The 14,772-nt window shown below is 46.7% G+C and overlaps 1 protein-coding gene across 1 annotated transcript; it reads right to left on the bottom strand.

Moving 5' to 3' along the window:
• Positions 1-2,085: 2,085 nt before the first annotated feature.
• Positions 2,086-3,527, bottom strand: LOC123089674 (uncharacterized). Its single transcript, XM_044511292.1, has one exon. It carries the CDS (start codon positions 3,256-3,258, stop codon positions 2,317-2,319), a length of 942 nt encoding a protein of 313 aa, XP_044367227.1. The 5' UTR covers positions 3,259-3,527; the 3' UTR covers positions 2,086-2,316.
• Positions 3,528-14,772: the final 11,245 nt, after the last annotated feature.

Raw genomic sequence — 14,772 nt, 5'->3', positions numbered from 1 at the left:
TTGTAAAGAACTGTCAAGTGAGTGACCTAGCTGCTGCTGCTGCTGCTATAACATTGACACCAATGAACATTCACCCTCATGTCCAGTATAAGAGCAACTCCAACGCGTCGATCCGTTTCGTCCGCGCGTGTCCGTTTGGGTCAAAATGGACACAAAAGGCAGTTTAACACCGACCCAAACGGACGCGTGTCCGCTATTTGCCCGCCGGGCCAGTTACCTGGTCCAAGGGAGGCGTGCAGCTCTTCGCCGGCCTGCTTCTTCGACGACGCTCACAAGCTGTTCGACGGTTTTCCTGCAAGGTTACAAATGGACCCTGCTGCTGAGTTCTTTTTCAACAATTTCATGTGCAACTCAGATGATTCCTCATCCGACGATGAGGAGATAGTGGCTACTGTATTGGTCGTCCATGACCACGTTAGTAGGCAGCAGCCATTTGTTCCGGGGCTTCATCCCGGGGCACACTCCAACATTGAATGGCAAGCGAGAGAGCGGCCATTTCCTTCTCTAGAAGGACTACTTCGAGACACCCAACCTGCTCTTCCAACATCACCTATTCCAGCGCCGTTTCCGTATGACTAGGCATGTTCTTAACCGTATTCGGGATGAGGTGGTCGGATATGATGAGTATTTCGACTGCAAGGAGGATGCCCTTGGAAAGCTTGGCTTCTTCTCTTATCAGAAATGCACTGCAACTATCCGGATGCTTGCATACGGAGTTCCCTGCGATCTCATTGATGAGTACGTTCGTATGAGCGAGTCCACGTGCCTAGACTACATGTATAGGTTCTACAAGGCCATGATTGCAGCGTTTGGCCCTGAGTACTTGAAAGAGCCAAATGCTGCAAATACAACCTATTTGTTGGCGATGAATGCCAACAGGTGCTTTCCGGGGATGCTTGGTAGCATAGATTGTATGCACTAGGAGTGGAAGAACTGCCCTTCTGATTGGCAGGGACAGTATTGGGGCCATGTCAAAGAATTCCCCGACCATGTATGTATGTACTCCCTCCGTTCGGAATTATTTGTCGTAGAAATAGATGTATCTAGAACTAGTTCTAGATACATCCATTTTTGAGACAAGTAATTCCGAACGGAGGGAGTACATGTACTCAGGTCTCGGGTGGGACCGCTCTATCAGCCAGATGACGCGTCAATGGTCCATGCATGCATGCAGAGCAGAGCAGAGGAGTACCGCCCGGTACGAGTACTGTACTACTCCCTTCGTTCGAAAAATACTTGTCGCTAAAATGAATGCATCTAAAAGTAAAATGAATGCGCGCACACACACATAGTATGCTTATTTGTTCCATGATGCCTGGAACAAACCATGGATAAGAAGGCATGAATGCTAGGGGTGACATTTCTGGTTGCAGGTGCAGGACCATATGAACACACATACACTTCCATGTGTGCGCTGTCAGTGAACCAACCACAAGCCCTTGCCACATTGCCGACATCACACATGGGAGTAGTATTGTTTTTACTGTTCATTTGGTTCGGATAAGGGTGGAGCTGAATTGCCAGCTCCAGGCTGCTGCCATTGATCCCAAGAGGAAGCGTTGTGCCAAGCAGACGCGGACAAGCCGATGTGACAAGATAGTCTGCCGCAACGGAATTCGGTTGTCGGTTCCTCTGGCACCGGCCGCGGGCGTTGCCAAATCCGAAATCTCGCCGAGGAAGAAGACGAGCGCGCGGTGACAAGCGGCGTGCGTCAGCTCCGTAGATTGGTAGTCGTACTACTACTACACTACCTACGACGACAGCAAATCTCTCAACCGAATTCCTGTGCTGAATCTGCTGGATTTCTGTGCTGAATCTACTGAATTGCTGTGCTGAGTGGGCGCTGATTGACTGACTGATGGCGACGCCAGAACGGAACGGAACGGCTTGCGGTCGTGCACTCGTGCTGTGTCGTGCGTGCGCGGAAAGCAATGGCGGATTGGGGTCTGATTGAAAGCAAGAGATGAACTGCATTTGTTGTACGGGTTTCGGTCAACAATCGTAGCAGCAGTGGTAAAAACAATGGATGGACGGACGTGCAGTTGGGCACTGAAACTCTCAGAGTAAGAGACGAGGTAGTGAACTCAACAAGTAGCTGCATTTTTGATGTACGTAGTACTAGTATGGTACAATTTCGGTCAACAATCGTGGGGGTGAAAAACAATCGAGTTTTTTTACAGTCTCGCATGCACACCTTGCGTCGATCAATGGGGGAAGGAACATCGATCCAAGCCTATCTAGCTAACAGTTAGCGGATTAGCGAGTGGAGTGGTGGTGATCGGCGCAGGGATCCGTGCATGGCCGGCGTCGGTCGGGTCAGCGGGAGCGGCCGCTGGAGGAGGTGGAGAGCTCCGGGGGAGGCTTGACCGTGTACACCACGAGGAAGCAGGGGAGCACGGCGCGCCGGTCCAGCACCACCAGCTCGCCATCCTCCGCCTCCACCGAGTCGTACTCGCCGGGGTGCTCGTCGGCGGAGGCGCGACGGACGCGGCCGGCGATGACGCGGCACACCAGCATGCCCCTGCGGCCCTCGCGGCCTTCTCCCCCGGCGCCCGCGTCCGCCGCGCCGCTGCCGGAGAACGTGCGCACGGCCCTGGCCGCGCCGGCTTTGTGGCACGTGGCCACGGCGGCGCAGATCACCTCGCTGCCGCCCCCGGCCTCCGCGGCGGGGCGGCACTGGAACCGCATCACCTCGTTGCCGTCGGCGGCGCAGCGCGCCTCGCCCGCGGCCTCGCCCCGCGCCCGGGCCGCGGCGCGCGCGGCTTCGAAGCGCGCCGCCGCGCGCGCCGTGCCGTGCACCCGGAACAGCGCATCCACCTCCGCGGCTCCGTCGGCCGCGCGCGCCCACCCCGACGCGAAGATGAGCTCCACCACGCGCCGCGACGGGTGGCCCTCCGGCAGCTCCGTCATCTCCAGGAGCGCCGAGCTAGGCCGCTCCAGCGACGCCGCGAGCTGCGCCTGCCGCTGCCTGGGCTTCTCCTTCCTCGCGAGCTCGGACGTGGCGTCCGCCTCCTTCTTCTTCTTGGTCTTCCTAGCAGTAGCAGCAGCAGGCCGGTCCCGCTCGCAGGACATGGACCTGGACCTCCGGCTCTCCCGGCCCCTCTCCGGCGGCCGCAACGCGACGGAGGCAGCACCCTTGACCGTCGGCGCCGGCGGGTGCTTCTTGGGCGGGGGCAGCAGCGGGCTGTACGCGTCGTCGGCGACGGCGGTGGAGTACTTGCAGCTGAGCGAGCGCACCCACGCCGTCGCCGCCGCCATTGCCGGCGACGTACTGTGCAAGACGGAGCCCCAGCACGGCGGCGCGCCGTATAAAAAGCAGGGCACGAGGGGAGTTTGTTGCCGGGGAGCGGGCGGTGGGTGTCAACTCACCTCAGCTCTGCATCTCTGGGCGTTATTATGGCCATCAGATTTATTCGCCCCCACTCCGGCGACCACCGGCTACACCAGAAAATGGTTCTCCCGTGCCACCGACACGTGGGCCGCCGACGCAGGTGGGTCCCGACGGCAGGAAGCCACGTAGGGGGTCCGAATAGTTCTCAGTTTTTTCTTCTGAAAAGAAACGTGGAGCCTTTTGCCAGCATGTGGAGATCGATCCTCCTTTGGGTCATATATGCTTTCATGATCCGCAAATTAAATCATCACAAGGTGAAGAATTTGCCTTTTTTTTTTGCTTAAATAGACTCTTATGGGACAAGGAACAGCATTACATCCAGGTTCATAAACCACCTAGTGATGACTATATAAACACTAAAGCGAGCCGAAGGCATGCTATCGTCCTCGCCCCTCTCACCATTTTGGTGACAATCTTGAAGATGACATTAAGGAAGCATGTGGGTCTAAACTGTTGGATCCGTTCGGCCTCTTTAATCATCGGCAACAAGACAATATCGTGGAAATTAAGTCTAAATAGGCCAAGTCGTTCTACATGTACACAGTTGAACAACTCCATAAGGTCATTCTCGATGATATCCCAAAAACTCTGATATAGTTCTGCTGAGAAACCATCCCAACCTGGAGCTTTGTTATGTTCCATTTGAAATACCGCAGCTCTCACCTCCTCTTCTGAGAAAGATGCAGTGAGGATATCGTTTTCTTCTGCCGTGAGTTGTGGAATGTCATATGTTAGGGTCTTGTCCAGGGTGAAATTCCCTTCAGCCGACGCTTCGAACATAGATTTTGTAATATTTGGTGATATACTTTTTCAGCTCCTCATGACCTTCGATCTGCCCCTCATCCTGTTGAAGACCAATTGGATGCATCTTGTATTACTACCCCCCATCAAAATGGAATCGGTTTTGGATCTGGTAGTATTTGATCTCCTCTTCTCATAGAAGACGTGCAATCTTCTCATTTATTTGATTATTCAATTTCATCTATTGTTGAGATAATGTGCGCATCTCTGCAATTTTCTCGAGGTCATCAATGATGTGATAGAGCCGCCGTTTCTTATTTTATAAATCTCGTTGCTGTATTTCACCCATGCAGAGAGGTGTTGTCTCATGACTCTTATTTTAAAGATCTCTCTCTGAATAGGTGTACTACCAACGGTGGGCCTCTCCCAAACATTCTTGATTATTTCTACAAATTCGTCCATATACAACCATCCCAATTCAAATTAGAAAGGGCGTCGGGCAACTCGGTTCGTAGAGTTGGAATCCAAAATGATGGACACCTTTATAGAATAGGTTCAGGTTACATATGTGTTTGACTAAAATATCGAACCCTCCGAATACACATATTTGATATAGTTTCAACACTTGATTTTTTTTGGGTGAGGGTGACATACTGATTTTTGGTTTAGCACAAAACATAACTGCATGTGGTTACTTACTCCATTCCAAAATACATGTCATAGTTTTAGTTGACCACCTTGATTTCAGTACTTAATCACAATAGCTATATGTAAGTTGACTGGATTTTTAATTTGGGTAATTTGATTTTGTGAGAGGAGAAACCGTTTGGAGGTGGAAGAAAAGCTAGAGGAAGAAGAAAGAAGAATGGCCATATAATCTTAATCTAATGACCCAAAAAAATCAACCCTAAATAAACTTTCAGGCGACTTGCATATAGCCGATCCGAGCAGCCATTAGGGTTGGGTGACGGCCGAAACATATTTAAGAAGTATTGCCCATAACTTCTAAGATAGACTTGCAGATTGAGTTGGAGCAACAAATGAGTTTGCTTTGGATCAAACTTCTTTTCTACTTTTGATGCTCACTGCGTCTCTCTTTCTTCCTGGCTTTCTTGACCTGTCTCTTTCTTTTTCCTTGCGAGATACTACTGGTTTTTTTGGTTTGCCGATACTGCTGTACCGCAAACCAAAACTGCATTTAAATAATTGAGACCTCATGTTAAGTACTTTTTGAGCTAATTTTGTACTAAATCACTCAACAGATCCATTAGGCAAAACAATTTCTTTTTAAACTCCACAAAAGGGCATCCGCGACGATCTTTCGAACGAATGCTTCGCGTCGAAGTCATTACTGTAGTGTACCGATTGTCTTTATTTACGTGTCGGCGTTCCTGATTATTTCACCCTCTTTTGCTACAGTGCAATGCATTACTCAGGATACATGCATAATTGAACAAGGTTTGTTCATCGATCTATCATTGAACTCAACTGCTGTAGCATATATATCGACGGTCCGCACCTGACATTGACATGTGCACAATAATGTTGCACCATGTTCGTGCTCATGCATGCACCGCGTCACCACGTTTTCCAAATTAAGAGCACAATAGTAGCATCGCCTACACACATATGTATACGTAGATATCCATTGCTTAATTGGAGGGTGGGTTAAGGTCGTCTAACTAGCTGCCTGCAACAAATCATTGACATTAAGCTTTGCTTGTGCGGTGCACTATTCTTATTTAATCAGCACATGCCGTTGACCAGAGTAAATGATAATGCAGAAAAACGCTCGTGCGCGATTCTGTCGATTGATTTCGCTGATGTGATCTCGCCCTCCATCGATTTCATTCCTGTGCATGTTTTGTTTTTTTTGCGGAAAAACTTCCAATCTATTCCCGTGCATGTTACCGATGAATAAACATACTAGCACGATGTAATTCCTAACCCCCACGTGGACGCACATGATTTTTTTTTTGAGGGAAAGCCTTCTGGCATTTTATTGCTCTTCAAATAAGTTTACATCATTTGCTAAAGCATCTAGAATGAAAATAGGCGGATCCACATACCACGAAGTGGTGACAGGTTCCTCCGCTTGACTAGCTAGCAAATGAGCTATCTTATTACTTTCCATGGGACAATGAACAAAAGAAATACTAGAAAAATTTCTAGCTAAAAAGTTACACTCCTCATAAATAGCAGCTGCCACACCAGTCGAATTGCCATCATCCTGCATGGTCTGAATTACTTCCATGCAGTCTGAATTTACAATGATATTGTTGCATCCTGAGTTGCTTGCTAGGATCAATCCGTCCCGGATAGAGCGAGCTTCGGCTGTAGGGGCATCCGCTACATAACTAATAGCACATGCGCTCGCCGATATGAATCTGCCTTGATCGTCGCGGATGACAGCTCCAGTCGCTCCTCTTCCCTGATCAACAGAGAACGCCGCATCAACATTCAGCTTTACGAAACCATCAGCAGGTCGCTCCCAGCCGTGTCTCCGAATCTTGCTTGCTGGCTTTGCTGCTCTCGCATAATTCAAAGCAATGGCAGCGATACCTTGTGCTGAGCGAGCAGTGGTCTGAACCGGTTCGCCCCGCGCAATACGCCGCCGCTCCCATCATGTATACCAACAAGCCGTCGCCACAAGTTCCTTAAATCCCACACCCGAGATATAAGTAGGTCCCGAAATATGACCTTGCAGTATGGCTTCCAAGGCACCGGGGCCTGTATTTTCATGTCCACACGCTGCAGCTATGGTGTGACCCATGCCCAAATTATCCCAGACTTCAGACACTCGGCCACATGAGAAGGTAGCATGCTTGATATCCTCACAATGGATTTTGCAGACAGGGCAAATACTACTGGTCTTGTATGTGTCGATTAGCGAGAATACTATTACATGGAATAGTCCCATGCAAGACCCTCCAACAGTAAATCTTTACCTTTGCCGGGACTTGAAGTTTCCACACTTGCTGCCAGACAGGATTCACAGCAGTGGTGCTCGGAGGGCTCGTCCTAGCCAATTTCCTCCCATGCTGAAACTCCCATTCGGTGTAGTAAGCGGACCTGATGGTAAATAGGCCCGATTTGGTATGATTCCAAGCAACAAAATCCTCCATATAACCAACTGCTAGGGGAATGTTAAGAATTCTTGCCGCATCAACTGGCAAGAAGAGGCTCCTTACTAGCTGTTCGTCCCATTCCTTCGCATCCGGATTGATCAATTCTGAGACTGACGTAAGCACAATATTCCGTCGCTCAGTCAAAACCTTCCTTGACGGGCTATTGGGAATCCACGGATCATCCCATATGTTTATTTCCGTACCATCTCCCACCCGCCATATATACCCTTTCCTAAGACATTGGATGCCTGCATGTATGCTTTGCCAGGTATACGAAGAACCCTTTTTCAATTCAGCATTTAGAAGATCGCCAGAAGGGAAATACCTCGCCTTCAGCACACGTGTACAAAGGGAGTCTGGCTCACATAACATCCTCCAGACCTGTTTGGCTAGCATCGCTAGATTAAAACATGATATATCTCTGAAACCCATACCTCCTCTTTTCTTTGGTATGCACATCTTCCATCAGGCGAACCAATGCATATGCTTTTTCACATCTTCATCTCCCCACCAGTAACGGGACATAGCATCTGTGATCCCTTTTGTTATCTGTTTAGGGAGTTTAAAGACTGACATTGCATATGTTGGAATGGCCTGAGCCACCGCCTTAAGTAAAACTTCCTTTCCACCGTATGATAGGATTTTTTCTTTGTAACCAATCAACCTTTGGACAACTCTATCAACCAAATCTTGGAAGCTATCTGATCTGTTTATTCCAACTTGAGCAGGCAGGCCCAAATACTTATCTGTGATTGCTTCCGTCATAATATTCAGCACCGAGCAGATTTCAGCCCTAACCTCAACAGAAGTACATGGACTGAAAAAGATGCTAGATTTTGCATCGCTCACCAATTGCCCTGAGGCATTGCAGTAAGCCAATAGGACATTCCGAAGGGTGTTCGCATTTTTCTTGTCCGCCTTCATTAAAATGAGTGAATCATCCGTGAACAGTAAGTGTGTAATAGATGGCGCGCCCCTACATACTTTCACCCCCTCAAGATTTCCTGCTTCCTCTTCCCTCATCAGCAGATTTGAGAGTCCCTCGGCACACAGGAGGAAGAGATACGGTGATATGGGGTCTCCCTGCCTGAGACCCCTCGTGGGAGTAAATTTAGTCGTTTCTTCCCCGTTTACTCGGACTTGGTAATTAACCGAGGTCACACATGCCATAATCATCTTGATCCACCCCGTGTTAAAACCAAGTTTAATCAACATTTTTTCCAAAAAATTCCACTCAACTCTATCATAGGCTTTATGCATGTCAAGCTTGATTGCACATAAGCCGTTCTTCCCAGTCCTCTTCTTCTTGATGGTATGATAGGATTCATAAGTAACCAAGACATTATCAGTAATTAGACGCCCCGGGACAAAAGCACTCTGATTTGGTGAAATCACTTCTGGGAGAATTAGCTTCAACCTTCCTGCCAACACTTTGGAAATGACTTTGTAAATAACATTACACAAGCTTATTGGTCGAAACTTTGTTACCTCCTCGGGGTTCTCCACTTTGGGGATGAGAACAATGGTGGTGTCATTCCACTCCTCCGGTATAACACCCTTATTAAGAGCCTGAAGCACCTCATCTGTGAGCTCGTCCCCTAATAAAGACCAATATCTCTTGAAGAAGATAAAATGTAAACCATCCGGCCCCGACGCCTTGAGGTCTCCAATGCTGAACAATGCTTTCTTAACTTCTCCCCGGGTATAAGGTTTTGTAAGAATTTCATTCATCTCATGAGACACGCAAGGGTTAACCTTGTTTAGTACATCATCATTTTCATTCATCAATTCACTAGAAAAGAGATGCTAGAAATATCCTTGGATATGCGACTTTAAAGCAGCAGGGCCCTCAATCCAGTCTCCATTCCCATCCTTGAGCTTTTTAATACAATTGATCTTCCTCCGTATAGAAGCGAAATTTTGAAAGAAACTAGTATTTCGGTCTCCTTGTTTCAGCCAAGTCGCATGACTTCTCTGAAGGTATTTGATCTCCTCCTTTTCATGGACATTTTCAATCTTCAACTGCAATTCCTGAATCTTTGCAGTCGCCTCATCAGTGAGTGGCCCCGACATGATCTAGTTAAGTTCATCTTGTAGCGTCCGCAGCTGGTGCCGCGGTTCCTTCAGAACCTGCCTGTCCCATGCATGCAGGGCCGAGTGCACCTCCCGCACCTTTTGGGCCAGCCCCCCTGGGCCGGAGTTAGCAGCTGCCCACGCTTGGCCCACCACATCATCAACAGTTTCCTCGACTAGCCACCGAGCTTCAAAAAATTGTTTTCGGACTATAGGTGTTGCCCTTACATTACTCTGGTACTCCGTATAGACCACTATCGGTCTGTGATCTGATTTGGAGAAATCACCATGGATCACCCCAGCCAGAGGGAAAAGATTATCCCATCGTTGGTCACATACAGCCCGGTCAAGCCTCTCCCGGATCCTTCCCCTTCGCCATGTGAAGATGTCCCCGACGTAACCCATATCAAACAAGTTACAATCATCCAGTGCATCACGAAAATTCTGCATATTTCTTTGGGACCTCAGTGCCCCGCCTTCCTTCTCACGTCCCAAGAGGATTTCATTAAAATCACCAAGTACGATCCAAGGAAGATCGACCATATTTTTCAGGGAGCGAAGATACTCCCAAGTCAAATGCTTTCTGTCACCGCTTGGTTTTCCGTATAGACCAGTGATCCGCCATCCCGAGCCACTGTTTTCGTCAATTCGGATATCCAAGAAATTTGAGTGAACCTCCTTTGATGTCACGTTTAAACCCTTATGCCAGAAGAGTACCAAACCACCACTCCTGCCATCACTTTCCCACATTATCATCTCATCAAAGGACAACTTTCACGTACATGATATATACTCGCTCTATCCCGAATTACCTATCTTAATTTGTCTAGATATAGATGTATCTTAGTGTTAGATATATCCGTATCTAGACAAATATAAGACAAGTAATTCGGATGGAGATAATATGTACATGTAGTGGACTGACAATTTCAAGTAATTTACCAGATTATTAGGGTCTAATCATCTTCTTGAGAGAAGAAAAAGTGTAATCCAGTTGGTAATGACAAGCACACTAGTTTCTTAATGGAGTAACCAGCACTATCTATAGGCAGCTAGCCACAGACACAAGTTTAGCTAGGCTCTAGTACTACCTAGCTAGCTCCAACATTCGTTCGTGGTCTTTGGGGCCTGATCAATCGCTTTGGCCATAATTTGTTGAAGAACTAATTACCTACCTACCAAGCCACATGGATCAAGTCAAGTGGATGTAACCTTGGTTTGGAGGGCTACGTGCAAAGAAGTAGAACTATCTATAATATGGTTGATGCGTCAAATAAGTAAGTAGAAATTAGTTGGGTTTGACGCTTTCACTCCTTGTCTCATAGTTAATGCGCTAAGATGATGACTGACTACTTCCCAACGAACACGTGTGCAGGAGCATCTTCAATAGATAGATGATGTAGATGAAAAATAGCCCGAAAACCCCTCTTCAACCGATGATATAGATGTAAAAAAGTTCCATCTCCGCCTCTCAAAGAGGTAACATACAACACTTCGAGATGTAAATTTGTATCTCCACCTCCAGGAGATACAAATACGGCGACCGCGCGAAAACCGCCCAACTACCTTCATTTCCTTTTCGCCCGACTGTCTGTCGCCCACCCAACTCCGCCGCCGACCGATTTCGCCCTAAATCGCCGCCGCCGCCCGCTCTGCCCTGATTCTGCCCGTATGTCCCACGCCGCCTGCCTCGCTGGAGTGGCGATGGTTGTCCCCCGCAGCCGCTGATTCGATTTCGGCTGCCACTTCAAATCGAAGCTTCGCCGAAGGTCCGGTTGTCGTAATGGCTTCCACGGTACGGTCGTGGACAAGCTGGGCTTGTTCCTAGAGTCGACCCACTGCCGAAGGTAGGGGAGGCGCGCCACGCCGCCCGCCAGACGGCTGCCCACCTTTGTCGTTCTTCCCGCCGCGTGAAGCTGGCTGCCCGCAGCGCCGAGCCCGCCTCACTACAGGAATCAGGAACTTTGCCGTCCGCCATGGCTGACGGCAAAGGCACGCATGGTGGACGGCAAAGACCTTTGCTGTCAGCCAGCAGACGGCAACATGTCCGGCTGAACAGGCTACGACAAAGGCCTCTTTGCCGTCTGCTACCGGACGACAAAGATGAAAAGGTCATTGCTGTCCACCAGCCGACGGCAAAGAGCCTGGACGGCACACGTGCCGGCTTAGGTCCGTTAAGTGGTTAACGACGTGCTTTTCTGTCAACCAGCAGACGGCAAAGACCATTGCATATTGTCGTCTGCCAGCTGACGGCATAGGACGCCATGTGGCAGCGCCTGGGGGGCTGGCCTATTTGGCAGCTTTGTCGTCAGCTGGCGGACGGCAAAGATGAAACGTTCTTTGCCGTCAGCTGGCAGACGACAAAACTACTAATTAGCCAGCCTACTGCCCCAGGTTGCACATGTGGCTGACACCTGGCATGTTGCCGTTCGCTAGCTGTTGGCAAAGCTCTTTGCCGTCCGCCAGTTGACGGCAAAGAGTCTATACAGCCCCTGTTTTTTCTGTTTTTTCTTGATTATTCAATTTGATAGTACACACACACACACACACACACACACACACACACACACACACACACATGAAAATACTTTCGATAAGCATCCGAATACATATACATAGCAAATGGTTTTCATCCAACACATATACATAGCAAATGGTTTCATCCAACACATATACATAGCCAACATATTGAACAATAAGCATACAATGGTTTCATCCATCCATACATATATAGGTATAGCAAGCTTCCTCATATAAAAGCAAATCAAAACAAGATGGAAGCATAAAGAGAAGAGTAGACTCCATGAATGCACGCTTCCTCATCTAAAGCAAATCTGGAATTTGGGAAAGAAGCAAGTTAGAAGAAGAAGAAGAAGAAGAAGACTAGCTAGAAGAAGAAGAAGAAGAAGAAGAGGAAGAAAAGGAAGAAAAGGAAGAAGAAGAAGAAGAAGAAGAAGAAGAAGAAGAAGAAGAAGAAGAAGAAGAAGAAGAAGAAGAAGAAGAAGAAGAACTTTTTTTCTTCTCTTTCTTTTTCTCATCTCTTTTTTATCTTCTTCTTCTTCCTTCTTCTAACTAAGGTGGGTAAAATGCCATTTTTCTGCTAAGCTAGGTAAAAATGCTAAGTGTGGGTCATTTTATAGATAAGCTAGGTAAATAGGTCATTTTGGAGCTTAGTAAGGTTATTGTGTCATTTTCGAGGAAAGTAAGGTAAGTATATATCATTTTTAAGGTAACAAAGATTATCATGCCATTTTTGAGGAAAGAAAGATAAGTATAGCTCATTTTTTTGTCTAACTTAGGTAGTTATGCCATTTAGGAGGAAAGTAGCTAAGTATGCATTTGTTAAGCAAAACACTAGAGAAAATTTATCCTCATCACGACAAATGCGAAGATCGCAACTAAGGTAACAATTGATCCAACGACATAATGATACCAAGCCTCATTATCAATGGCATATTTTCTAATCTTCTTAATCTCCAAGCGCATTGCATTCATCTTCATCTTGTGATCATCCACCACATCGGCAACATATAACTCCAATGTCATCTTCTCTTCTTCAATTCTTTTAATTTTTTCTTTCAAATAGTCATTTTCTTTTTCAACTAAATTTAACTTCTCGACAAGAGGGTCAGTTCCAAATTACGGTTCATATACCTCCTAGATTAAAATATCTCTATGTCAACTTGATGACCATAATTGTCATAAATGCGAAATGCAACAAATAGTTATAAAAGAGAATTTACCATATCATAATCATAAAGCGGGCGAGGACCGATGGGGACGGATATCAAGACCATGACACTATGTATAACAAACAATCATAGAAAGTAAGAAAATTATACAACTATATAAATCATACAAGTAACTATACAAATCAAGTACAACATAAAATATTTAATACCTAGTAATAATCTGGTTCAATAAATGCTTCGGGATCAATAAATGCATCATCATCATCACTATCATTAATGACACGCTCATCATCATCATTAATAAATGCATCATCATGTGGAAGGCCACCTCTACGTAATTTGTCAAGCATTGACAGGTCATCTGCAGCAGTAACCTCTTCTAGTTCAGGCTCTTCTTGTTCCGGCTAAGGGGTGAAGTCGGGTTCACGGTTTCTGTCTACTTCAATGTTCTAGGGTGAAGTAGAGCGGTTCTTGAAACATGTTTTTGGAAAGACGTGTTTCTTGGAAGAATTCTCCTTCATATGCGTCTGGGTTAATATGAGGTTCATAATCATCTTCATTGGGGGGAGGTGGTCTAACAAGTGGCGGTACTTCATAAACGACATCCCAACCTTTGAGATTAGGATCACTTTGACAGGCCCACGGTAGATAGAAAACTTGGGTTGTCTGTTGAGCCATAATATATATAGACATCGGGAACATCCAAATGGGTGCTTTGATTGACTTCCGCTATCCCTATATGTTCATGAGTCCTTCTAGTCTCCTTCGGCTGGAACCAATAACATCTGAAGACTACGATGTTTGGTGGGTTTGCACCATAGAATTAAAGTTCATAAATTGCTTCAACTCTTCCATAATACTCGGTATCTCCTTCACCGATAGCAGAGACACAACAATTTTTAGACTTTCAGTCGGCCATAGATAGCTCTTTGCCACAGGTATGAAAGCGATACCCGTTGATGTCGTATTTTTCAAATGAACGGACCTTGTAGTCAAAACCATTAGCAATTTGTCTCAGTCCGGCGTCTATAAGCTCTGAATTAGCCTACAAGTTTAATACGAAAGGGATTGTTGCATTAGCCACAAATTAGACGAAGAAATGAAATTGTCTAATGAAAATTACTGTTTGTTTGAACCAAGAGATGAAACCTGGATAGGCGCCTCCATGCTTTGCCAGAAGCTCATACTCTTCGACGGAATCCTTTTGGATCACCGCTCCATACGAGAATTTGGCGACGTATCGACTGTATCAAATTTATCCAGGAATAAGAGTAGTTCAAAGGAATTAGAAGTTGCGAAACAATGTATCGAGAACTTACTCGATGTACGGCCGCACTTCTGTTAGGTTGTTGAAGATATACAACATACTGGTCTGCCATTCTTCAAAATCCAACGTTAAGGAATTAGAAGCACCGGTTGGTGCCAGATCCCCTTTGAATAGGCTGAGGTTGGATCGACCCTTTTTAGGGTCGCCAACATTGTACCGAGGCTTCGGATTATGCAAATGACGATTTTTAGCTTCGTAGTGTGCTGTCACGAAGTTTGCCGACTCCTCAGTAATGAATGCCTCGGCCATCGATGCTTCAATTCTATGTTTATTTTTACATTTTTCTCGAAGCGTCTTCTGCATCCTCTCAGTTGAGTAGCACCAACGATTCTGCACAAGCCCCCCAATCTTGCCTCAGTTGGGAGATGCAAAATCAAGTGCTGCATTGGATTAAAGAAACCCAACAGAAATATCTTCTCT

The sequence above is a fragment of the Triticum aestivum genome, chromosome 4B (assembly GCF_018294505.1).
Source record: "Triticum aestivum cultivar Chinese Spring chromosome 4B, IWGSC CS RefSeq v2.1, whole genome shotgun sequence".
Lineage (NCBI taxonomy): Eukaryota > Viridiplantae > Streptophyta > Magnoliopsida > Poales > Poaceae > Triticum > Triticum aestivum.
This window is presented reverse-complemented; position numbering and strand designations above follow the sequence as displayed.